General features: G+C 50.4%; 2 protein-coding genes across 6 annotated transcripts in view; one reads left to right on the top strand and one right to left on the bottom strand.

Moving 5' to 3' along the window:
- The window catches only part of ireb2 (iron-responsive element binding protein 2), a 102,340-nt gene that overhangs the window by 60,554 nt on the left and 15,293 nt on the right, over nt 1-26,493 (bottom strand). The window contains exon 1 of one of the 2 annotated variants that reach the window (XM_038784532.1): nt 8,609-8,725. The exons of the other annotated variant lie outside the window; for it this stretch is intronic. Within the exon in view, the coding sequence (XP_038640460.1) occupies nt 8,609-8,630 (22 nt within the window). The 5' untranslated portion in view covers nt 8,631-8,725. Of the gene's footprint in view, nt 1-8,608; nt 8,726-26,493 lie in introns of those variants that run through there. 2 annotated transcript variants of the gene reach the window in all.
- On the top strand, nt 8,741-25,390 carry LOC119956943 (solute carrier family 25 member 44-like). 4 transcript variants are annotated; one of them, XM_038784536.1, is made up of 5 exons: nt 8,741-8,878; nt 11,018-11,677; nt 14,065-14,192; nt 19,643-19,803; nt 25,176-25,390. In XM_038784536.1, exons 2-5 carry the CDS (start codon nt 11,056-11,058, stop codon nt 25,189-25,191), a joined length of 927 nt encoding a protein of 308 aa, XP_038640464.1. In that variant the 5' UTR covers nt 8,741-8,878; nt 11,018-11,055; the 3' UTR covers nt 25,192-25,390. The 4 variants fall into 4 exon arrangements, with proteins under 4 accessions (XP_038640464.1, XP_038640463.1, XP_038640462.1 ...); XM_038784535.1 differs by having other exon boundaries at nt 19,643-19,840; XM_038784534.1 differs by lacking the exon at nt 25,176-25,390 and having other exon boundaries at nt 19,643-20,404.

The following is a 26,493-nucleotide window of genomic DNA, read 5'->3' as shown; positions in this document are numbered from 1 at the left end:
GGAATTCAGTGCCTGAGAATGCGGTGGAGGCAAATTCCATCATGCCTTTCGAAAGAGAATTGGTAATTACCTGAAGATAAAATATTTGCCGGGGTACAGGAGAAAGGCAGGGAGGTGGAACTAGGTGAGCTGCTGCAGGAAGCTGCCATGGACACAACGGACTGTAACCATTCTATAATTCAGGTGCAGCCATACTTACCCTGTGGTTTTCCCACACTTCCCCATTTTTCTATGAGGTTTAATCTCATTTACCAGTAAGGTAAAAGGAAAATCATCTTAATTCTGCAGTCCATTTCAATGTTTTTGGCCTTGCGCTGCCGTACTTCCAATGCTGACGTTGGTTTTATTTAATGATGGCAATTATTTTGTGGTCACATTATATCACATTCTCCCCGTGTCTGCGAGTGTTTCCTCCGGGTGCTCCGGTTTCCTCCCACAAGACGTGCTAGTTAGTGAATTGGACATTCTGAATTCTCCCTCAGTGTACCCAAACAGCTGCCGGAATGTGGCAACTAGGGACTTTTCACAGTAACTTCACTGCAGTATTAATGTAAGCCTAGTTGTGACACTAATAAAAATTTTTATTATTACAGCTGCAATTCTCAATGATAAATCCCATTCACAATTCAAGAGACCACATGCAAAAAATATAGGTCATATTCCTTAATTCAGGTTATTCCTTTGCTCTGAACCACCTACTTGGGCTCCATTCTGAATTCAACTGCTTCACAAAACTATTTAGAGGTAGGAAAAAAAAACATGACACACCGGGACTGAACTCTGAACCACTTTAGTGCTGAACTGCAATCCAATCAGAATGGTCACCGGGGGGCATTCCCTTTTGTTGTTTTCCTGTTGAGATATTGAATCAGATCATTGAGCCTGTCCTGTGCTGATTCAAGGGCCTTCACCTCAGCCAGAAATCCCTCACAAACAAGTGCTTTCGGAAAGGCAAAGTTAACAGAATCGACAACATGGAAAACAATCGCTTTCTTTTTTTTTGTGAGCCTGTCCTGACTTGAAACCAATAGCAAAATGCTGGAGACGAACCAAATTAAATTGCTAGAAACACTTGGCAGGTTATGCAGTGTCGACGGAGCAGAAACAGAGTTAACTATTTCAGAAATGCTAACCGTTTCTCCCTGACCAGCCACAATGCTTCCAGCATTTTCTGGCTCAGAATCATCGGCATTACTCTTATTAATGACCGGTCGTGCTTTTCTCCATGACTGTATACATACTTCTAATACAGCAAGATGCTTTAGCTTTGAGACATTGGTACTGTTTATATCTGACACAATCCCTGTATGTAAATACCCACTTTTTAACACATCTCTGAACGCCATTTTGTTTTGTTCTTTGCATCAGACTCTTTCCCCATCCCCTGTAATTGTAATGAAAATCGCTTACTGTCACAAGTAGGCTTCAAATGAAATTACTGTGAAAAGCCCCTTTTCGGAGCAGCTCATGCCGAGATAGAAGGTCAAAGCGGCCCTCAGTACATCACTCAAATTACATCGGTAGATGGTGTTAACAAGACCTTTACCTGTTAGGTGACACACAAAACCCAGCCTTATGCTCACACGTATTTAAAAGCAAATCCAGGATCACCATAGAATCCTTACAGTGCAGAAGGAGGCCATTTAGCCCATCAAGTCTGCACCGATCCTCTGGAAGAGCACCCTACCTAGGCCCATTCCCCCGTCGTATCCTCATGACCTCAGCGGACCTGCACACAAGGGGCAATTTTATCATGGTCAATCCACCTAATCTGCATATCTTTGGACTGTTGGAGGAAACAGAGGTTAGCACAGTTGCTTCACAGCTCCAGGGTCCCAGGTTCAATTCCCGGCTTGGGTCACTGCCTGTGCGGAGTCTGCACGTTCTCCCAGTGTGTGCATGGGTTTCCTCCGGTTTCCTCCCAGTCCAAAGATGTGCAGGATAGGTGGATTGGCCATTGTAAATTGCCCTCAGTGTTCAAAAGGGTTGGGTGGGGTTACTGGGATAAAGGGGATGGGGCGGAGGTGTGGGGCTCTTTCCAAGGGCCGGTGCAGACTCGACTGGCCGAATGGCCTCCTTCTGCGCTGTAAAGTCTTGACTCCCCAACACCTTTTCCGCTATTTACAGTGTGATGGGATGAGCTTCATTTGCCTGGATGATTCTCACACTTGCAGCTGCAACATCCCTTGCAAGATGCTCAACACCATCCAGGACAAAGCTGGTCAAAAGATCAGCAGACACAAGATGCTCTGCAGCAACTCAGCAAGGCTGCTTCACCAGCACATCCGAAACCTGCAACCACTACCATCTAGAACCACCTCCAAGTTACCAGGCATCCAACACATCACCCCAACTTGGAAATCGACTGCGAACGCTTCATCATTGCTGGGTTAAAACCCTGCCTAATTGCACTGTGGGTTGACCTACAGTGGACTGCACCAGTTTCTCAAGAGGAACCAGGAAATGGCAATAAATGCAGGATTGCTGGTGACTGCCACATCGCAATAATTAATTCTCAAGAATTCCTAGATTCCCAAACCTAGGCACTAAATCCACAAATTATCCACGCTGGAGAAGAAAAGCTCTTTAGCCCACAGCTACTTAAATGTTCAGTAGAACGTCTGTTCCCGTACCAGCCTCCCCGAACAGGCGCCGGAATGTGGCGACTAGGGGATTTTCACAGTAACTTCATTTGAAGCCTACTTGTGACAATAAGCGATTTTCATTTCATTTCAGCAGCACTGGCTGAGATTTTGGAGCACAGAGACAAATTGCAGCTCCCCGACGGCTGACTTGGTGCCTTGGCGATTTCAAAATAGCCACTACATTTTCTCGCTCCGTAATCATTAATTTGCCGCTCTTCTGAAGTCTCTATGCAAATGTTGGGTTGACTGCCTGCTTCGTTGTAGTACATCCTCTCTCATTTAGTATTTTGGTGAATGGGTGAGATAACATCGATGAAATGGGAAGTTACTCGTACGGGTATAAACTGGTCGGGCTGAATGGCCTGTTTCTGTGCTCTGCATTCTCAGTAATTCTACTAATAGCAAAGAGCGAGAAAATAAAATGCATGCAACCTAAAATTCTCTTTACCATCTTGCTTTCAATGCGGTCTGACAATTTTTGTTTCATTTTGCCCAGTTGCCTTCCGCCATTGAGCTTCTTAAATGTGAACCACACCTTCATTAACCACCCTACTGAACCATTAATTTCCACTGCAACGTGCGAGTTCAATGGACACCGTTTACACTAGATCTACCGAGCATTATATTCCTGGAATACATTCAATTCATTCCTACTTCAATCCTCAGCAAATTCAAAGCAGCTCTCCTGAAACCGTTTGCTTCTATTTCCCCATGTTATTCAATGTAAACGATACCCTAGCGCCATGGATCACTTATTGGCCTGGGATAGCCGACTCCGGTCGGGGAGGAGCGCCACCCGATACTGGACTGGAGCGCGGCCGGATGGGTGCCGTCTCTCTCTCTATAAATGCACGTGTAAATTCTATAATATACTTGTTTAGTTTACATTAGAGGAATTAGTATTAGGGCTTTGCACTCTCGAGAGAACAGTTTCATTTTCTGACCAGCGAGACAAGGGAGAGAGGTTCGAGGTTTGCAGGAGTGCAGAAAGACACATGGAGGTCTGGGTTATGGGGGAAAGGCTGAAGAAGTTTGGGGCTATTCAGGACCTTTCGCTGGAGTAGAAAACATGGCCATAAGTTGAAGCTAGTAAAAAGCTAATTTGAGGGCTGATATCGGGAACTAACCCATCCTCCAATTACCCTTAAAAGTGAAGGTCACAGCATCTGTGTGGTGTGCCAATTATACCCAACCAAAAATGCATGTTTATTCCTAGTGGGACTTTTTAAATCATTTGTTTGGACGATCTGGACTTTTTGTCTTTTGTTCATGAAATAAGCTCCTCACTCCTTCACATAGGTGTCTCAACATCTTGAAAAACCTACCGAAGTGAGGTTAAGCACTCCAGAGAAAGTTTTACGTCTGCGATTTACATCATCCCTTGATGAAAATGTTTTGATGTAAAGTTGCATTCATACAACCGAGATTTGATTGGGTTGTAACATTACACATCCACACAGCTACGTAAAGGCTTTGCGTAAGGCACAGGTGATGATTGGGCCAGCATCCATGAACATTGAGGAAAGAAAGATTATACAAGTTTTAATTTGGCACAGGAGTAAGTCACAGAACTAGGAATTTATCAAACCAGCTTGGATATATTCGAGCTAAAATGGAGGGCATTTTCTCAGGCAGGATTTGGTAGTAACCTTTGATCCAAGGACTGACAAAATGAAATTACTTTCTCACAGTTTGAGAGATTATGTATTAATTCTTGCATTGAACAATTTGATAGCAATTCCTTTAAATGACTTGAACTGGAATTCTTTTATGGCCTCACTTTATAGAAACATGCTGTTAACCTAGCAGTGAGAGCAATATCACAGCAGCAGTAATGAAAGATCCTTGCTTTAGGATGGACCACATGATAAAATGAGACTACAGCCAACTGGGGCTATAGTAACTTTATGTTTACTGTTTAAATGAGAACCATGGGGATGTATATCTTTACACATGCAACCTTACTTGTATCAGTATTGGTTCAGAGCAATTTTAGCACAGATCGTTGCAGCTTATCTACTGACTCCCACACTCAGTCCCAATGCCTTTTTAAATACTGAACAGCCTCCCCTTTCAAGAGATTGTAGGTTCTGCTTTCACCACACTTTATGGTGAGACATCGAGTTTCCTCAAGTGGGATCTCGTCAGTAACCACCATACCCCCCACCCCCCAACTATAACCCATCTTGCTCCCCACCATCACTCTCGCCCTTTCATCACCAACATCCCTCTCTCACCTCCTTCCTTCTCCCCTCCTACCCTCTCCCTCCTTCCCCCCTCCTACCCTCTCCCTCCTTCCCCCCTCCTACCGTCTCCCTCCTTCCCCCTCCCTCCTTCCCCCTCCTACCTTCCCTCTCCCTCCTTCCCCCTCCTACCTTCCCTCTCCCTCCTACCCTCTCCCCCTTCTCCCCTCCTTCCCCCCTCCTACCCTCTCCCCCCTCCTACCCCCCTTTCCCTCTTCCCCCTCCTTCCCCTACCCTTTCCCTCCGTCCTTCCTACCCTCTCCCCCGTCCCCCCTCCTACCCTCTCCCCCCCTCTCCCTCCTTCCCCCCTCCTACCCTCTCCCCCTTCCCCCTCCTACCCTCTCCCCCTTCCTTCCCCCCCTCCTACCCTCTCCCCCTTCCTTCCCCCCTCCTACCCTCTCCTCCCTCCTTCCCCCTCCTACCCTCCCCCCCTCCTCCCCTCCTACCCCCTCCTACCCGCCTTTCCTCCCCTTTCCCTCTCCTTCCCCTACCCTTCCCCCCTTCCTTCCCCTACCCTTTCCCCCCTTCCTCCCCCTACCCTTTCCCTCCTCCTACCCTCCCGTCCCTCCCCTTACCGTCCCTACCCTCCCGTCCCTCCCCTTACCGTCCCTACCCTCCCGTCCCTCCCCTTACCGTCCCTACCCTCCCGTCCCTCCCCCTTACCGTCCCTACCCTCCCGTCCCTCCCCTTACCGTCCCTACCCTCCCGTCCCTCCCCTTACCCTCTCTCCCCCCCCCCCCTTACCCTCTCTCCCCCCCCCCTTACCCTCTCTCCCCCCCTTACCCTCTCCTCCCCCCCCTTACCCTCTCCCCCCCTTACCCTCTCTCCCCCCCCCTTACCCACTCCCCCCCCCTTACCCTCTCCCCCCCCTTACCCTCTCCCCCCCTTACCCTCTCCCCCCCCTTACCCTCTCTCGCCCCCCCTTTACCCTCTCCTCCCCCCCCTTACCCTCTCCTCCCCCCCCTTTACCCTCTCCCCCCCCCTTTAACCCTCTCCCCCCCCTTACCCTCTCTCCCCCCCCCTACCCTCTGCCCCCCTTACCCTCTCCCCCCCCTTACCCTCTCCCTCCCCCCCCTTACCCTCTCCCTCCCCCCCCTTACCCTCTCCCTCCCCCCCTTACCCTCTCCCCCCCCCTTACCCGCCCCTCTCCCCCCCCTTACCTCCCTCTCCCCCCCTTACCCTCTCCCCCCCTTACCCTCTCCCCCCCCTTTACCCTCTCCCCCCCCTTACCCTCTCCCCCCCCTTACCCTCTCTCCCCCCCTTACCCTCTCCCCCCCTTTACCCTCTCCCCCCCTTTACCCTCTCCCCCCTTACCCTCTCCCTCCCCCCCTTACCCTCCCCTCTCCCCCCCCCTTACCCTCCTCCCCCCTTACCCTCTCCCCCCCCTTACCCTCTCTCCCCCCCTTACCCTCTCTCCCCCTTACCCTCTCTCCCCCTTACCCTCTCTCCCCCTTACCCTCTCTCCCCCCCTTACCCTCTCCTCCCCCCCCTTACCCTCTCCCCCCCTTACCCTCTCCCTCCCTCCCCTTACCCTCTCCCTCCCCCCCTACCCTCTCTCCCCCTTACCCTCTCTCCCCCTTACCCTCTCCCCCTTACCCTCTCCTCCCCCCCCTTACCCTCTCCCTCCTTACCCCCCCCCCTTACCCTCTCCCCCTTACCCTCTCCCCCCCTTACCCTCTCCCTCCCTCCCCTTACCCTCTCCCTCCCCCCCTTACCTCCCCCTCCCCCCCCTTACCCTCTCCCCCCCCTTACCCTCTCCCCCCCCTTACCCTCTCCCCCCCCCTTACCCTCTCCCCCCCCCCTTACCCTCTTCCCCCCCCCCTTACCCTCTCCCCCCCCTTACCCTCTCCCCCCCCTTACCCTCTCCCCCTTACCCTCTCCCCCCCCTTACCCTCTCCCTCCCCCCCTTACCCTCCCCTCTCCCCCCCCTTACCCTCCCCTCTCCCCCCCTTACCCTCTCCCCCCCTAACCTCTCCCCCCCTTACCCTCTCTCCCCCCTTACCCTCTCTCCCCCTTACCCTCTCACCCCCCCCCTTACCCTCTCACCCCCCCCCCTTACCCTCTCACCCCCCCCTTACCCTCTCACCCCCCCTTACCCTCTCCCTCCCTCCCCTTACCCTCCCCTCTCCCCCCCCATTACCCTCTCCCCCCCTTACCCTCTCCCCCCCTTACCCTCTTCCCCCCCTTACCCTTCCCCCCCTTACCCTCTCTCCCCCCCCTTAACCCTCTCTCCTCCCCCCCTACCCTCTCCCCCCCTTACCCTCTCTCCCCCTTACCCTCTCTCCCCCTTACCCTCTCTCCCCCTTACCCTCTCTCCCCCCCTTACCCTCTCTCCCCCTTACCCTCTCTCCCCCCCCCTTACCCTCTCTCCCCCTTACCCTCTCTCCCCCCCTTACCCTCTCTTCCCCCCCTTACCCTCTCTTCCCCCCCTACCCTCTCTTCCCCCCTACCCTCTCTCCCCCCCTTACCCTCTCTCTCCCCCCCTTACCCTCTCTTCCCCCCCCTTACCCTCTCTTCCCCCCCTTACCCTCTCTTCCCCCCCTTACCCTCTCTTCCCCCCCTACCCTCTCTCCCCCCCCCCTTACCCTCTCCCCCCCCCCTTACCCTCTCCCCCCCCCCTTACCCTCTCTCCTCCCCCCCTTACCCTCTCTCCCCCCCCCTTACCCTCTCTCCCCCCCCCCTTACCCTCTCTCCCCCCCTTACCCTCTCTCCCCCCCTTACCCTCTCTCCCCCTTACCCTCTCTCCCCCCCTACCCTCTCTCCCCCCCCCCTTACCCTCCTCTCCCCCCCCCCTTACCCTCTCTCCCCCCCTTACCCTCTCTCCCCCCCCCTTACCCCTCTCTCCCCCCCCTTACCCTCTCTCCCCCCCTTACCCTCTCGCCCCCCCTTACCCTCTCTCCCCCCCCTTACCCTCTCTCCCCCCCCCTTACCCTCTCTTCCCCCCCCCCTTACCCTCTCTCCCCCCCCCCTTACCCTCTCTCCCCCCCCCTTACCCTCTCTCCCCCCCCTTACCCTCTCTCCCCCCCTTACCCTCTCTCCCCCCCTTACCCTCTCTCCCCCTTACCCTCTCTCTCCCCCCCTTACCCTCTCTCCCCCTTACCCTCTCTCCCCCCTCCTTACCCTCTCCCCCCCTCCTTACCCTCTCCCCCCCTTACCCACCCTCCCGTTCCTACCCGCCCCTACCCTCCCGTTCCTACCCGCCCCTCCTCCTCCTACCCTCCCGTTCCTACCCTCCCGTTCCTACCCGCCCCTCCTCCTCCTACCCTCCTCCTCCTACCCTCTCGTTCCTACCCTCCCCCTCCTACCGTTCCTACCCTCCCCCTCCTACCCCTCCCCTCCTACCGTTCCTACCCTCTCCCTCCTACCCTCCCCCTCCTACCGTTCCTACCCTCCCCCTCCTACCGTTCCTACCCTCCCCCTCCTACCGTTCCTACCCTCTCCCTCCTACCCTCCCCCTCCTACCGTTCCTACCCTCCCCCTCCTACCGTTCCTACCCTCCCCCTCCTACCGTTCCTACCCTCCCCCTCCTACCGTTCCTACCCTCCCCCTCCTACCGTTCCTACCCTCCCCCTCCTACCGTTCCTACCCTCCCCCTCCTACCGTTCCTACCCTCCCCCTCCTACCGTTCCTACCCTCCCCCTCCTACCGTTCCTACCCTCTCCCTCCTACCGTTCCTACCCTCCCCCTCCTACCCTCTCCCTCCTACCCTCTCCCTCCTACCTGCTATTGTCTCCGCCGCCATCGCTCTCTCCAGGTGAGGCACGACAGCCGCAGCCCGGCAGTAAGCCGCATCCCCATTGGCCGCCCCACCGCAGCCAATCAGCGCGCTCCTTCCGAGCCCGGCTAGCAACGGCCCGAGTTTCCTCCGCCATTCAGGCGCCTACCCGGTCCCTCCGAACCCGTCACTGCCGCCTGCACCCGGCAGGGGAATACTGCAGCCACTCTCGGGATGGAGGAGCTGTCTTCAGACATGAAGGGTGACCATTGACGGTGAGGGAGAGGGATGGAGGGGTGGAAGAGGGATGGAGGGGTGGAAGAGGGATGGAGGGGGAGGGGGAGAGAGAGGGATGGAGGGGTAGGGGTGGGAGATGGAGGGGTAGGGGTGGGAGATGGAGGGGTAGGGGTGGGAGATGGAGGGGTAGGGGTGGGAGAGAGAGGGATGGAGGGGTGGGAGAGGGATGGAGGGGTGGGAGAGGGATGGAGGGGTGGGAGAGGGATGGAGGGGTGGGAGAGGGATGGAGGGGTGGGAGAGGGATGGAGGGGTGGGGGAGGGAGAGGGACGGAGGGGTGGGGGATGATTGGAGGGGGCGGGGTGGAGGGGTATGGGGAGGGATGTGGGGGCAGGGAGAGAGATGTAGGGCAGGGAGAGGGGTGGGGGAGGGAGGGGTAGCGGAGGGAGGGGGGAGAGGGAAGGGTGGCCGGGGAGTGGGAGGGAGGGAGTGGTGGGGAGGGAGGGCTAGAGGGGTGGGGGAGGGAGAGGGGTGGGGGAGGGAGAGGGGTGGGGAGGGAAAGGGATGGGTGGGGTAGGGAGATGTATGGCAGGGTGGGTGAGGGAATTGGTTGGCAAGTGATGGGTTGGGGGGCATGGGTGTTGGTGGGTGGGGCTTTGGGTGGACAGGCGATTGCGGGTGGGAGGGAGGGTGTGTGGTTCGTGGGTGAGCGGTGATGGAGGGGTGGATGGTGGTTTGGGGGTGCAGTTGGAATGGGGAGGGTGGTTGGGGATTGTGGAGGAGGTTGCAGTTGGTTTGTGGGGTGTGGAAGGTTAAGGTGGGGGAGGGATGGTGCGTGGGGTGTGGATGGATGGTGGGGGTGGTCAATGGTTGGGGATGTTGGGCAAGTGGTCGGGGGTTGGTGGGGGTGTGGCAGGATATGGTGGGCAGGATGTTGCATAGGGTGTGGATGGTCATGGGGTGTGGTTGGGGAGGGGGGTTGCGAGAGGTGCAAATTTGTTGAGGGGGTGGGCCATGATTGAAGGTTGTAGTTGGGCGATGGTGGGGGGGGGGGTGTGGTTCAGAGATGTTGACGAGGGGGTGGGCGATGGCTGTGAGGAGCTGGCAAAGGTTGGGAGGGGTTGGCTGATGGTTGAGGGTGCAGTTGGTTGGGGGTGGGCGTTGTTCAGAGGGATTGGCAAGGCAATGGTTGGAGGAGCTGATGGTTGGGTGATGGTGGGTGGGGGGAGCTGGTGGGGGAGTAAGGTTGGGTGGGAATGGGGATGATGGGTTGGGGGGAGCAGGATTGTGGTGGGGGATGATGGGGTTTGGGGATTATGAGGGTGAGTGAATGGGGTGGGGGGGTAAAAGGGGGGGGGGTTGGGGAGGGATGTGGATGGGGGAGGCATTGACGTAATGGTATTGTCACTGGACTAGTAAACCAGAGACCCAGACAGAGTAATGCTTTTGGGATCTAGGTTGGAATCCCGCCACTGAAGATGGTGAAATTTGAATTCAATCAAAATCTAAAGGTGACCGTGAAACCATTGTCATAAAAACCCATCTGGTTCACTAATGTCCCCGCTAATATCCTGGGGGTAGCATGGTGGTTAGCACTGTGGCTTCACAGCACCAGGGTCCCAGGTTCGATTCCCCGCTGGGTCACTGTCTGTGCGGAGTCTGTACGTTCTCCCCATGTCTGCGTGGGTTTCCAACGGGTGCTCCGGTTTTCTCCCGCAGTCTGACCTAAAGGCTATCAACAATCGCTGTGTTGGAAAACCCCTGAATTTTGACAAGACTGGTCTTGGTTATGATGCCTTCCACAGTTGAATAGGCCACGTTCACTTTTTATCTCAATTCGCCACCTTTAGATTGACCACTTGAAAGATAAAACTCCAATGGAATTTGCCCAGATACAAATCACTGGCCTTGAGCTACACTCAGTCAAGGGAGAGAATGTTAGCGCTGGGGAGGTCTGTAGAAACAAGCCATGTCTTTTCTTTCTCATCATGTGAGATAATGTTCTGTTTTATGTTAATTTGGGGGTTATTCAAATTATATGCATTGATAGGAGAGTTCATGTACCTGTACTGGAGAGGGCAGTTATTTTATGTACGTTCTGGGAAGAAAGCGACTTGTAAAGTGGACAAAGCCAACATTAGCAGTTCTGAAACTGAGCACCGTTCCTGAATCTTTGCAGATTACCGTGGACATCAGAAGCAACGGTGACCAAAAAAGATGCAAGAGAAGCGAAACATCCAGATAATAGAATGGAACGATCTGGACAAGAAAAAATTCTACTGCATTGGTGTTGTTATGGCTCTGTCACTGCGGTTTATGGTATATCCAGCCGCATTGATCCGAACTAGACTTCAGATACAGAAAGGGAAGAGTCATTACCATGGCACTTCTGACGCGTTTCTTAAAATCCTACGATCTGAGGGTGTCCGAGGACTTTACAGAGGATTTCCATTGAACGCGTTGACCCTAGTCTCTGGCCAAGGGTATATTACTACTTACGAGCTGGTACGGGTATACTTGTCCAAATACAGCGATAATAATGCCATAAAGTCGCTTGTTGCAGGAGGCACAGCGTCGCTTGTGGCACAGAGCATCATCGTGCCCATTGATATCATATCTCAGCACTTGATGCTGGCGGGCCATGCAGGGAACCTTGGCAGGTTCAAGCTGTCACCATCTGATGTAAAATACAGACGAGTATTTGGACAAACACAGGCGGTTATCAATCAGATTATCAGGGTTGACGGCCCAAGAGGGTTTTACAGAGGATATCTAGCCTCCTTGATGACGTACATTCCTAACAGTGCAGTGTGGTGGCCTTTTTATCACTTCTACGCAGGTACGTAAGAATTCTCTCCCTGTCATGATCTCAGTTGCTAGTCATAACACCTTATAATAAATGTACTCGCCACAAATAATTTGGAACAAGATTTCTTTTTGACCACTTGTGTATAGTGTAACTTGCCGTTATACTTGGTCAGAATGAATTTGGTAAAATAACATTGTGTACCTTGCGTTGTCCTATTTTCTTTTCATGTACTAAATGATCTGATTGAGCTGCACGCAGAAAAATACTTTTCACCCTAATCCAATCCAAATTGAAAATTACTCCTGCTGTTCACCAATTATACCAATTGGGATATTTTAGTCTCACGGTTGCCAAATTTTGAGCTTCATCCAGGCTTGATTTATACAAAAGTACTGTTTAGCCAATACATGTTTACAGCCATTCAGTAACCACACTACAATATATAATATTAATTAAAATAGGACATGTCTCCTGTAAAAAGTGTAACAGCACCAATTAATTATAGCAGTTACATGCTAGTGCCATGGTACCGATTATGTGACAGCGCCATGGTAACCATTGACACAACACGGGCATTGAAATAGTTACATTTCAAATTTGCAATAACGATAAATACCGGCATGTACCAGTGTTGCGGTAGTGGTTATGTGCCAGTCTATGGGGTAGCACGGTTGCTTCACAGCTCCAGGGTCCGAGGTTCGATTCCCGGCTTGGGAATTCCTGTCTGTGTGGAGTTTGCACGTTCTCCCCGTGTCTGCGTGGGTTTCCTCCGGATGCTCCGGTTTCCTCCCACAGTCCGGAGTAGCACAGTGATTAGCACAGTTGCTTCACAGCTCCACGGTCCCTGGTTCGATTCCCGGCTTGGGTCACTGTCTGTGTGGAGTCCGCAAGTTCTCCCGTGTCTGCATGAGTTTCCTTCGGGTGCTCCGGTTTTCTCCCACAGTCCAAAGATGTGCAGGTTAGGTGGTTTGGCCATACTAAATTGGCCATAGTGTTCAAAAAAAAGGTTAGGTAGGGTTACTGGATTGTGGGGCATGGGTGGAGGTGTGGGCTGAGGTGGGTTGGTCTTTCTGATGCAGACTTGATGGGCCAAATGGCCTCCTCCTGCACTGTAAATTCTATGTCTAATTCTATGACTATATGCCACCCTAATTGTACATGCCAACAATTATATGTAAGCCCCACAACTACAGTTACACACCAGTGTCGTAGTAACGGTTAAGCAGCAACGCTGCTGCGATATCAGTTAAATGGCACTGTTGCAGTAATGGTTAATTGCTGGCCGTAAGGTATGTATAGAATTCGTACAGTGTAGATGGAGGCCATTCGGCCCAACAGGTCTGCACCGACCCTCTGAAAGTGTACCCCACTCAGGTCCACTCCCCCACCCTATCCATGTAACCCCATAAGCCCACCTAACCTGCTCATCTTTGGGCACTAATGGGCAATTTCTAGCATGGCCAATCCACCTAACCTGTGGGAGGAAATCGGAGCACGCGGAGGAAACCCACACAGACACAGGGAGAACGTGCACACTCCACACAGACAGTCACCTGAGGCACACAGGGAGGTTATGGTAGAACTGTTTAAAATAATAGCTGGGCCACAGCTAGAGCAGTTAGGAAGGGCCTATTTTCATCAGCGGAGAGGTCAATGACAAGGAGGCATCCAATTGCCACACTCACATTTAGATTGTGCTGAAATATCTTTCTCTAGTAACTTGCTGCTCAGTACTGTAACCTTCCAAATAACAACGGTTTGCCTGAATTCTCTTCTTTCTCCTCATATTCTCATTTATTCCTTGACTCTCAGGTATTTGAAATTTTCCCTAAACTTCTGCTGACTAAATCCCTTGAACGTTGTCCTGTCCTGTTCCTGTTCTCGCTCCGTAATCTGTTCTGGTTTAGTCGGGTTTTAATCAGAGTTCAGTTTGCATGTTTCCACCACCGTTCCTGAAAAACGTCGCACCTTTCTGCCCTAGCTCTTTCCGTCATTTTGTTACTTCATCTTTCCTTGATTCATTTTTCCCTCCCAATTTCTTTGTGGAGAATCCTCATATATGTTTCTGTTCTAATGATTCTCACTTCTAATATTTATACATGATGTGGATTATTAATATAGTAGATTCAGAACAATCACAAGACTGCAAAATAATGAGCACTGTTGCCCCAACTCCAGATGTGACATTTAAAGAAAAAGGTTTTTCTTTGCGGGGGGGAGGGATACTGAAGCAGATAATAAGTCAGAAAGGGTCTCAAATTAACATTTAACTGTGACAGGAGTCCTGTATTAAAACTTTATTGTATTTTGCCTATACCTATCATATGCTTGTGGTATTAGTGCAAGGTGACTGAGCGAAGAATCTTCTGATTGTGTGCCTCTAACCATTGATTCATTCTCTTGGGTCTGAATTACAGAGCAGCTGTCAAAAGTAGCTCCCAATGAGTGCCCTCATCTGCTCCTACAAGGACTTGCAGGACCAATGGCAGCGATCACTGCATCTACACTCACCAACCCGATGGATGTGGTTAGAGCTCGCGTTCAGGTGAGGATAATTTGTTTTCAAAATGTCATTTTCTGCCTATTTGCGTCACTCGTAAGGCCAGCATATATATTGCTAGTTGCCCACCAGATGTGCTGCAGTCAGTTTGGCGAAGGTGGGGGCTGAAGGATTTTGACCCAGCAATGATGAAGGAGCGGTGGTTAAAGTCCATGGGGAGATAGTGTGTGACTGCAGGGCAAACTTGAAGGTAGCGCTGTTCCCACTACTTGCCCTTGTCCTGCTGGAGAGATAGGGGGCGCGATTCTCCGCCCCCCCATGCCGGTTGGGAGAATAGCGGGAGGGCCTCCCAACATTTTTCACGCCCTCCCGCTATTCTCTTCCCCCCCCCCCCCCCCCTCGCCCGACCCACGTTACGAATCGCCGCTCGCTGTCTTTTACGGCGAGCGGCGATTCTCCATGGCCGAGCGGCCGGGCCTTTACCCCTGTTTTTTCACGGCAGCAAACACACCTGCTCGCTACCGTCGTAAAAACGGGCGCTGGGTGCCCGTTTGGGGCATCCAGAGGCCCGTTTGGGGCGGGGGCACCACCGTTGTGCTCGGGAGGGGACAGGCCCGTGATCGGTGCCCACCTATCGTCGGGCCTGCGTCCAAAAGGGACGCACTATTTCCCCTCCGCCGCCCGACAAGAACAAGCCGCCACATCTTGTCGGGCGGCGGTGGAGAAATGCGGAACCGCGCATGCTCGGGTTCCGTCAATGGCGTGATGACATCACACGCGCATGCGCGGGTTGGAGCCGGCCGCGCGTCATCTTGGCGCGCATTCTTAACGACGGTCGTTAAGGCCGCGACGCCGTGATTCCCGGGGTCCAGCTCCTAGCCCCGATGGGAGGGGGAGAATCGGGTCCCGGGAGCGGGCGTGAAGGCTGCCGTGAAACACGGCCGGTTTCACAGCAGCCTTTACGACTCTCCGCATTTGCGGAGAATCTCGCCCAGGATTTATGATTATTTAGAAAAACATAATTTGATTAAAGATAGTCAGCATGGCTTTGTGAGGGGCAGGTCATGCCTCACAAGCCTCATTGAATTCTTTGAGGATGTGACGAGACACATTGATGAAGGTCAGGCAGTGGATGTGGTGTATATGGATTTCAGTAAGGCATTTGATAAGGTTCCCCATGGTAGGCTCATTCAGAAACTTAGGGGGCATGGGACATAGGGAAATTTGGCTGTCTGGATACAGAATTGGCTGGCCAAAAGAAGACAGCGAGTGGTAGTGGATGGAAAGTATTCTGCCTGGGGGTCGGTAACCAGTGGTGTCCTGCAGGGATCTGTTCTGGGACCTCTGCTCTTTCTGGTTTTTATAAATGACTTGGATGAGGAAGTGGAAGGGTGGGTTAGTAAGTTTGCCGATGACACAAAGGTTGGGGGAGTTGTAAATAGTGTTGAGGGTTGTTGCAGGTTACAGCAGGACATTGACAGGATGCAGAGCTAGGCTGAGAAGTGGCAGATGGAGTTCAACCTTGATAAATGTGAATGCTTTGCAGAGGGTACAGAGGAGATTTACCAGGATGCTGCCTGGACTGGAGGGCATGTATTATGAAGAAAGGTTGAGGGAGCTAGGGCTTTTCTCACTGGAGCGAAGAAGGCAGAGAGGTGACATGATAGAGGTGTACAAGGTGATGAGAGGCATGGATAGAGTGGATAGCCAGAGACGTTTCCCCAGGGTGGAAATGGCTGTCACGAGGGGACATAATTTTAAGGTGATTGGAGGAAGGTATAGGGGAGATGTCAGAGGTAGGTTTCTTTACACAGAGTGGTGGGTGTATGGAATGCACTGCCAGCAGAGGTGGTGGAGTCCGAGTCATTAGAGACATTTAAGCGACTCTTAGACAGGCACAAGGACAGCAGTAAATTGAAGGGGTGTAGGTTAGGTTGATCTTAGATGAGGATAAATGGTTGGCACAACATCGTGGGCTGAAAGGCCTGTACTGTGCTGTACTGTTCTATGTTCTATGTAGAGCTCAGGGATTTGTGAGGTGTTGCCGAAGGAACCTTGGCGGGTTGCTGCAGTTCATCTTACATTTGGTAGCCATTACTGCCACACTGCTGGTGGAGAGACTGAAGGCTTAAGTTGGTTGATGGGCTGCTTTGCCCTTCATCATTGACACTGCCAATGTCAGACCAGAACTGCCACTTCCAAGTACTTACTGCTGATTTCCTCCCTTTGAACATGCTGCTCAGAATCATATTTGACTGAAACGGCCTCCACAGTTGTATAACCTGCTGCCGCTGATTGCTCAGGTTGGTGCGTGAAGAATGGTCCTGTGGATCGGGTAGTCTGGAGCCACTGCTATTCATTGCTGTATAATGATGTACTAAGCACCACTATCTGTGGAATTCGCTACCCCGGAGTGCGGTGGATGCTGGGAAAGTGAGTAAATTTAAGGAGGAGTTAGATAGATTTTTAATTGGTAATGGGGTTGAAGGGTTATGGAGAACGGGCTGGACGGTGGAGTTGAGGCCAGGATGGGATCAGCCATGATCACATTGAAGGTGTTGAGGCTCGGAAGCTAAATTGCTTATTCCTGCTCCTAGGTCATGTATTCTAGGGAAGGCGATGCTCTGGCTGATTTCGCAATCCAGCTCTTGGCCTGTAACATTGTAGGTAGCAGATGAGGAACATATCAGCCATGATAGAATGGCGGAGCAAACTCGATGGGCCAAATAGCCTAATTCTGCTGCTATATCTTCTGAACTTCAGAAAGCGTCAGATAACAAAAGGGAGGGCATGGGCCACTGTTTTGTCAATGTTCACAGAGCTTAAAGCTGTTCTCATATTTATCCCACCCTAGGACCCAGTATTCTTGATCTATCCCCTGAAATATTATCTGTTTTCAAAATACCTTCACCCAGAGACTTTGTGATTATAAACACAGCATACTTGTGTAACCTTGCAGTGTGAGGTGTTCATTAAATTGCCACTGGGACCACCAATCGCTCTTTGCTTTCCCTTGGTAATGTTGTTAACAGCTTCAGGAGAATTCCCATTCTTATGAATGAGACAGAATTGTGGAGGACACTACTGGAAGACCTACTGGACGCAAGTATCCTAGAGAAAGGGAACTGTAGTGACATGTATGACCGACTGGTAGATAGGGACGACACCGTACTGGACGCAACAAGGAGGAAATGGGAGGACGACCTGGGGATGGAGATCGGGTGGGGACTCTGGAGCAAAGCACTGCATAGGGTCAACTCCACCTCCACGTGCGCAAGGCTCAGCCTGACGCAACTAAAAGTGGTACATAGAGCCCACTTAACAAGAACCCGTATGAGTAGGTTCTTCCCGGAGGTGGAAGACAGATGTGAACGGTGCCAAAGAGGCCCGGCCAACCACGCCCACATGTTCTGGTCTTGCCCCAGACTCGTGGAGTACTGGACAGCCTTCTTCGAGGTTATGTCCAAAGTGGTGGGAGTGAGGGTGGAGCCATGCCCGATAGTGGCGGTCTTCGGGGTTTCAGAACAGCCAGATCTATTCCTGGGGAGGAGGGCAGACGCCCTTGCCTTTGCCTCCCTGATCGCCCGCCGTAGAATCCTGTTTGGCTGGCGGTCAGCAGCACCGCCCAGAGCTGCGGACTGGCTGTCCGACCTCTCGGAATCTCTCCAAATGGAGAAAATCAAATTTGCCATCCGAGGATCGGACGACGGCTTCCACAGAACGTGGGAGCCATTCATGCAACTGTTCCGGGACCTATTTGTGGCCAATGTACAAGAGGAAGAATAGTCGGGGGAAGGTAGCGGGAGGGGGGGGGGCTACAGGTTCGTTACGGGGGTTCGATGGCTAGCTAAGGCCCAAAACCAAACTAAATAAACATGTTGAGGGGGGGGGGGGGGGGGCGGGGGGGCAGTTACTACTACGAAGATGCTTACCTGTAAATGTGTATGTTAATTTTTGCGTGTTTGTTTTTTTTTCTTTTTTCTTTCTCCTAACAATTTGTAATTTGTTCAATATAAAATATGAAAACTGAATAAAAACATTTATAAAAAAAAAAAAGAATTGTGGAGGAAAGCCAGTGGGGTCATTGGCAATTGTTATTTTGGAAGATTTGGCTTGTAACGCAGAACAAGGCCGGCAGTGCGGGTTCAATTCCCGTACCGGCCTCCCCGAACAGGCACCGGAATGTGGCGACTAGGGGCTTTTCACAGTAACTTCATTGACCTACTTGTGACAAGCAATTATTATTAAGATTCAGTAAACCTTGGTGCTTAGGTGGTGGATTTGTCAAATTAAACGTGAGCACATCGACAGTTTGCAATTGAGAACAAACTGTGAAGACAAGAGGACATGCCGGTTTGGTTGTGCCAAGGCATTTTCCATTGTGCAATTCTTAAAAAACACGGAAGATTGATTGACAGGAATTAATGCAGCCCATTCACCACCTTGACCATCCACTCCCTCTAACTCTGTCACTCTGTGGCTGCAAGTTGTACTGCAGGAACCATTTAAGGATTCTTTGACAGAATTTCCCACAGCTTCCTGGAAGGACAAGGGCAACAGAGAGAGTGGTGTGGTGATTGTAGATCTGAGTAGATGCAATACAACTGAGCAAGCACTAGAGGGAGCACGGGAGAGCTATAAATACACAGGGACAGGAAGTGACGACACACTTCACGGAAGGGAGAACTGGGAGCAGGACACAGACACAGGCAGGCAGCATTTGAGGTAGCCGTAAGTTAAGCTCTGAAGACAGAACGAACAACACAAGTGGAACATCATCTTCAAGGCACGCACCATCCTGACTCAGACATACGTCCCCGTTCCTTCATTGTCACTGAGCCCAAATCCATGAACTCCTTCCCCAGCCGCACTGTCGGTGCACAGACACCACACAAGCTGCAGTGGTTCAAGAAGGTGGCTCAAGGTCAACCAGGGATGGGTAAACGGGCTTGCCAGCGATGCCCCTATCCCGCAAAATCATTTAAAAATAACATGTTGTCCAGATCACACTGAAAATATGACATGTCATTTGTGTCATCAGAATTGAGGAGGGAAATGCAGGCTGTCAAAGAGTAGCCAGGATGATCTCTAAGCTCTAGTCTCAGAACGGAGAAGAGTTTAATTCGGAAAGATGCTATTTAAATATTGGGATGTTTCTCCCATTGTTTTAAATAAGGGCTCCATAACTGGTGGAGTGAGTAACATTGAGAACCAAGTGACAGACAAGTAACTTAAATGGATGCTCAATATCTAACCTTAGTTAACCTATCGACTAGTGCAAGTGTCACCAGGTTACTAGTAAGGGCAAACGTTGGAAAGAATTTGCTTTAAGTTATCCAAAGCTATACGTTAATGAATAAATGAACTTGTGGGCTGGAAGGAGTTGGTCCAATGAGTAGGGAAGAAGGTCAGGACAAAACCACCTCTTAAAAATATACTGGTCTTTCCCGACTGCAGTAACTTGCTTGTTTTCCATCCCCCCTTTTCTGTTTCAGGTGGAAGGGAGGTCCTCGATAATTCAGACTTTTGAGCAGCTTCTGAAAGAAGAGGGTCTGTTGGGCCTGACCAAGGGATTGTCAGCTCGCATCTTATCCTCGGCTCCAACAACTCTCTTATTGGTGGTTGGCTATGAAACACTGAAGAAAATGAGCCTGAGGCAAGAGCTAGTGGAATCTAGACACTGGTAGTTGCATGTGAGCCTGGATCTAATAGAAGGAAATGGTGGCTATTAATGCAAATTGTAAACTTTTGGTCATCTTATACACACCCTCAAGGTCTGAAATTTTAAATTCCAGTGGTGATGTAGGTGCTACACTAAGGCAAAGGACCTGTATTCTAGAAATGAACAATCCCCCCGCCCCCCAACCTCATTTTCCGTTGTCCGGTATTACCGCATTCCAGTTGAATACTCAGATTTCTGGTCCCACCCACCACGGGAATCGTCACGGGCAGGATGGAAAATTTGACACACCGGCAAAAAGGTCCATTGACTTCGGGCGGGACTGGCGAATCCCACCCACAGTCTCTGATGTTCTATAAACCAGGTCATGAACCTAAGGATTAACGCAGGCCAGAGCTGGGAATCGAATTATTATGAACAGTGCGGTTACTGCAGCCCATGGTGAATGTGTGAAATTCGTACACTTGAATCGTGGAAACATCCCAGAAATTCATTGATAGATTTTGGCTCTTAAAACTTCGGATGTGTTGGAGAGGATTTTAAACTTTATTGTTTAATAAAGTTTTGTGGGTTGTGAGTTTAGAAGATTTCTCGGCACCGTACGCGAGCACATTTGCCCCACTGAAATTTCCTCTCCTTGCAAGCCCCAGAGTATATCAGCGTAAATAGCTTAAAGCTGCATTCACACTGTAAGATGGGAACAAATTGAATCGTTCCCAACGTTATTACAGATTGAGAGAGTTGGTTTGTGCAAGCTCCTCAAACCCCATCTCATTTCTTTGTTCAAGACTGCCGAAACTGGTGCTTCAGTGCCCCACAGTATTACTCAGACAGATCTGATCAGTTTTATTTTTAAGAAAGCCACAATAGATTCCGTGCATTCAACGGAAATTAATTTGTATTTATCTGCTGGTTAGTAACGTACTTGTGAGAAAGTAACTCTTCTGACATCTGCAAATCACAAAATGTCAACTTCAGTATTTCTCAGTGGCAGCAGGGTGGAGCAGTGGTTAGCACAGCTGCCTCACGGCGCCGAGGTCCCAGGTTCGATCCCGGCCCTGGGTCACTGTCCATGTGGAGTTTGCACATTTTTCCCATGCTTGCGTGGGTTTCACCCCCACAACTCAAAAGAAGTGCAGGGTAGATGGATTGGCCACACTAAATTGCTCCTTAATTGGAAAAAATGAATTGGGTACTCTAAATTTATTAATAAATAACAAAATTATACTTCAATATTTCTCGTTGTCCCCCTGTGACTTTATACCAGGTATAGTCTGCAGGTGACACAGGATCAAAGGACAGGGGTCACTGGACTGGAACACATAGCTGTATTTCAGTCCCATTTTAAAGTGAGGCACTTTGCTCTTGCTTTTATTCTCATTATAAATTCCATTTATGATAGGAAGTACCTGTCACAGGATAATTATATTCTCATTCCAATAGTGAAAATTACATAGAATTTGCAGCACAGAAACACGTCATTCTGCCCACCTGGTCTATACAAGTGTTTACATTCCACACGAGCCTCTTCCCACTCTACCTACTTCATTTCACCCTATCAACATAACCTGTTCTTTCGCCCACATGTACCTATCAGGCTTCGCCTTTAAATACAGGAAATGCGACATGTTTACCAAGGAATTTGTGATGATAAAGCGCAGCAAATGCATGCGATCTCACACGTTCAGTTAATTTTCCCCTGAACCTTGGTTGAAGCAAGGATAATAATAATAATCTTTATTCGTGTCACAGGTAGGCTTACATTTGCACTGTAATGAAGTTACTGTGAAAAGCCCCTAGTCGCCACACTCTGGCGCCTGTTCGGGTACACAGAGGGAGAATTCAGAATGTCCAATTCACCTAACAAGCACGCCTTTCGGGACTTGTGGGAGGATGCCGGAGCACCCGGAGGAAAGCCACGCAGACACGGGGATACTGGTAGCCCAGGCTGTTCAGATGTAATTCAGTCCCAATTTTAAAGTCATACATCCTTGTCTTTATCTCCGCCATTCATATTGATAATAGGAACTGGCCCTATAATTTCCCAATTTCTCGTCGTCCTCAACGAATCATACAGCACACTCGGAGGCCATTCAGCCCTTGTGTCTATGCCAGCTCTTTGAAAGAGCTATCTAATGATTCTAACTCTCATGACCCTCACTTTCTCCCCTTAGCCCTACAACTGGTTTAGCTCAGTTGGCTGGTTCATGATACAGAATGAGGCCAGCAGCGTGGGTTCAATTCCCGTACCGGCTGAGGTTATTCATGAAGGCCCTGCTTTCTCAACCTTGCCCCTCACCTGAGGTGTGGGTGACCCTCAGGTTAAATCACCAAGAGCCAGCTCTCCCCCCACAATAGGGAAAGCAGTGGTCATCTGGGACAATGGCGACTTTACTTTACAAATACTTCCACTTCAAATACTTATCAGAGGACAAGCAACTGGGGGGCCTCCAACCCCCTGGGAGACCCCCATGAGTGCCTGTTTGTGGGGACCAGCACTGAACTGCGCTTGCCTGAGATCTCCAAAGCAAGAGGGTTAGATCCCATGCCTTGGCTGTCTCACTCTAATCTGCAGATTTGCCAAAAGTTGATCCTGCCCACAATGGGCAGAATTTACATTGTGACATCTCGCGAGATCATGTTAGATCTCTTGAGGTGTGGCGAGCCGATTAGATCCCGGAAGAGGGATTACCCGGCATCTACTGGTTGCGCCGTGGCCGGTAGATCTCGCCCAATATGTCCTTTCTTAAATAAGGGGACCAAAACCATATTCACAGTATTCTAAATGTGGCCTCACTAGTACAATTCCAGCAACACCTCTTTACTTTTATATTCCAGCCCCCTGGAAATAAAAGCTAGAATTCCATTTGCCTTCCCTATTACGTCCTACACCCGTGCGCTAGCTTTCTGGGTTTCATGAACAAGGATCGCCTTTTTTCTGCACACTCTCCATTTAAATAATACGTCTTCTCATTCTTTCTTCCAAAATGAACAATGTCAGATTTTCCCACATTGAATCCATTTGCCAATTTATGCCCACTCACTTAATCTGTCTAGCTGTAAACTATTTATATCTCCTTACAATCTGCCTTCCCTCCCACTTCTGCATCATCTGCAAATTTGGCCGCAGTACACTCTGTTTCTATCTCCAAATCATTCATATATACTGTGAAGAGCTGTGGTTTCAGCACTGATCCCTGTGGCAGTCCACTGGTTACTGCCCTCCAACCAGAGGAAGTCCCCCTAACTAAGGAAGCAGTGAATAGCAATAAGGGGCATTTTGTCCCCTTTCCTTTTTGAATTAGGGTACCACATTGGCAGTTTTCCAAACTTTTGGCACAGTTCCATGCAATGAGGCTCCTCATTCCTGCTATCATTCTGGTTAATCTCTGCATCTTTCCAGGACTTGGATTCCTTCCTTCAAGTGAGGTGCCTGGATCTGGAGACAATGCTCCTGCTGAGGCCTAACCAGTGATCTGTAATGGTTTACTATAACTTCCTGGTGGAGATTAGAAGATAGAAGACTCCAAACTTGACAAGTATGTTTAGATCCCTCCATGACCTCGCCTCCTCCGCATCTCAGGAACCTCCTCCGCATCTCAGGAACCTCCTCCGCATCTCAGGAACCTCCTCCGCATCTCAGGAACCTCCTCCGCATCTCAGGAACCTCCTCCGCATCTCAGTAACCTCCCCTGCATCTCAGTAACCTCCTCCGCATCTCAGTAACCTCCTCCGCATCTCAGTAACCTCCTCCGCATCTCAGTAACCTCCTCCGCATCTCAGTAACCTCCTCCGCATCTCAGTAACCTCCTCCGCATCTCAGTAACCTCCTCCGCATCTCAGTAACCTCCTCCGCATCTCAGTAACCTCCTCCGCATCTCAGTAACCTCCTCCTCATCTCAGTAACCTCCTCCGCATCTCAGTAACCTCCTCCAGTCCCACAACCCTCTGAGATATCTGCATCATTCCTGTTCTGACTTCTTGCTCATTCCCAATTTCTTTGCTCCTCAATTGTTGACTGGGACCTAATCTCTGGAATAACCTCCCTCAACCTCTCCGCCTTTAAGATATTTCTTAAAACCTGCGTCTTTGCCCAAACCTTTGGTCACCAGTCCTAATATCACCTTCTGTGGCTCAATGTTAAATTTCTGATTTACCTTCCCTGTTGTAAAGCCCCTGGGGCTGGCGTTACAACATTGAAGTGCTATATAAATGCAATTTGCTTTTGTAATTGCCGCCACGTCTGCAGTGGGAGGGTATAAGTGGCATGTTTAGCAGGCAGTTCCCATTAGAAATGTAGGCAAGTGAACATATAATCAACAATGTTCAAGCAGTGCGTATGACATAGGATAATGGTGAGCAGGCAAGGAGCAGCTGGCCTGTCGAGCCTGTCCCACGCTCATGGTGCCTGGAGCACTGTAACCAGACACTGCCTAACGCCCACTCTCCCTAAAGCCCAACTCCACTGCCATGTCATCCCGGGTGAGGCAAGCTGTCCAAGGGTCGATAATGAAGGTAATAAAGCTGGTAACACATCTCTGGGAAAAGAAGCCATGGTCTTGCATCTAGCCTATTCCCACTTTGGTGTAGTTTATCTGCATGCTCCCCTGATCCTTCCCAATCTAGCAAACTTAATGTTTCAGTTCTTTCATTATTTTATAGATCGCTACCGGGTTGCCTCTTAAGTCTATACTGCTCTAAAGTTTAAAAAGACCCAACTCTTCAAGCCGATCTGAATAACATAGGCTCTTTGAACCAGAAATCATACTCTGAGCTCTTGTCTGAACGTTTTTCAAGAGTCTTATCGGCCACTATCTATGGGCACCAAAACCGGGCACAGTACTCTCGACGTGGTCAAACACCAACCTGTTCAGCTTTCATGATCCCACCCAATTAGACTGAGACAGTTCCATAGAATCATACCATCACTACAGTGCAGAAGGAGGCCATTGACTCAACGAGGCACCAACCCTCTCAGAAAGAGCTCCCTACCCAGGCCCACTCCCTCGCCCTATCCCTGTAACCCCACCTCACCTTTTTGGACACTAAGGGACAATTTATCATGGCCAATCCACCTAACCTGCACACCTTTGGACTGTGAGAGGAAATGGGAGCACCCGGAGGAAACCCACACAGACACAGGGAGAATGTGCAAACTCCACTCGGACGGTCACCCGAAGCTGGAATCGAACCCAGGTACCTAGCGTTGTGATGCAGCAGTGCCAGCCACTGTGCCATTATCACAAAGTCAGTTAATCTTGAAAAGGGATGATCAGTATGTGTTGGAACCTGTTCGTTCTGATGTAATTACAGTTCAATCATTTACTGAGCACTGTTCTATCATACAGAGTCCACCAACGTTAAACGGAAATGTGCCACAGATGCCGACGTATAAGTCGACCTTTGAAGCCTCGAATTAAAAACCCTCCAAAAACTGAGGCGACTTGTGTGACAATTCTAAAAGTGAACTGCCAGCGAGGGTCGTCACCGTCTTTTACCGTTCGCCACATGGGGCCTACTCCTGTGTGGGCTGTGTTTTAAATAAAGCGAGATTCAAAATCTAGTTTAGTTTCCTGATTACTGATTCACGTACAGTCTGAATTTCCAGCATCACCACCACTACTTTCATTAATAAGAGGCTTTGGATCGGTTTCTGGGGCACAGTGCTAATAACTTGCCTTCAGGCAGATCCACCTGACTAGATTCCAACTTTTTGGATGTTCTAGTTCCATTGATCCATCCATCTTGCAAAGTAACTTTTGAAAATTAATTTACAGGATGTGGGCTTCGCTGGCTGGGCCAGCTTTTCAGCCCGTCTCTGATTGCCCTTGAGAAAGTGGTGGTGAGCTGCCCTTCTCGAGTCCCCTCAGCGCTGTTGGGGGGGGGGAAGGAGTTCCAGAGTGAGGTACCTTGTCGGGCTTTCTGAAAGGTAGATAACCTGATTTACTTCATCCACTAACTAGTAACGTCTGTTTTTTTTTTTTAAAACTCAAGCCAGTTTGTCAGGCGCAACCTTCATTTCCAGAAGCTGTACGACGTATCTCTAAAACGGCCCTTTCTCTTTTCAATCATCTCTTCAGCCCTTCAAACATCTTCCCGATGATGGATCGTCAGCCTGGTGGACATGTGGTCCCCTGGCTCTGATTTGTCCTGTTTTTTGCAAATTGGACTCAAATGAGCTACCAGTGGAGAACAATCCCAGGAAGGGGCAGACAGAGCAACTCTCCCGTCTCTTTAAAACAGTTACAGGATTTTACATTAGATTTATATGGGTTACATTCTGCCATGTAGATTGCAGTAAAAGGGCACCGCCTGTATGTTTAATAAGCGAACCACGAGGATCAAGTCCCATTCTTCAATTGAAGAAGGTAAATTAGGATGTGCTCCAGTGCATGGCATTATCTCAACTTCTCTCAGCATTACACCCTCCTCCTACCGTGGGCAGCAAGGTAGCACAGTGGTTAGCACAATTGCTTCACAGCTCCAGGGTCCCAGGTTCGATTCCTGGCTTAGGTCGCTGTCTGTGTGGAGTCTGCACGTTCTCCCCGTGTGTGCGTGGGTTTCCTCCGGGTGCTTCGGTTTCCTCCCACAGTCCAAAGATGTGCAGGTTCGGTGGACTGGCCATGCTAAATTCCTCTTAGTGTCCAAAATTGCCCTTAGTGTTGA

The sequence above is a fragment of the Scyliorhinus canicula genome, chromosome 24 (genome assembly GCF_902713615.1).
Source record: "Scyliorhinus canicula chromosome 24, sScyCan1.1, whole genome shotgun sequence".
In the NCBI taxonomy this organism is placed as follows: Eukaryota; Metazoa; Chordata; class Chondrichthyes; order Carcharhiniformes; family Scyliorhinidae; genus Scyliorhinus; species Scyliorhinus canicula.
The sequence above is the reverse complement of the archived record's forward strand: the minus strand, read 5'-3'. Positions and strand labels throughout refer to the sequence as shown.

Bases quoted from the DNA above. Each gene is read 5' to 3' on its own strand.
- LOC119956943 (XM_038784535.1), top strand. From the start codon at position 11,056: ATGCAAGAGAAGCGAAACATCCAGATAATAGAATGGAACGATCTGGAC. The intron at 11,678-14,064 runs GTACGTAAGAAT...TCTGAATTACAG, and splicing joins TTTTTATCACTTCTACGCAG to AGCAGCTGTCAAAAGTAGCT. The intron at 14,193-19,642 runs GTGAGGATAATT...TTTCTGTTTCAG, and splicing joins TGGTTAGAGCTCGCGTTCAG to GTGGAAGGGAGGTCCTCGAT.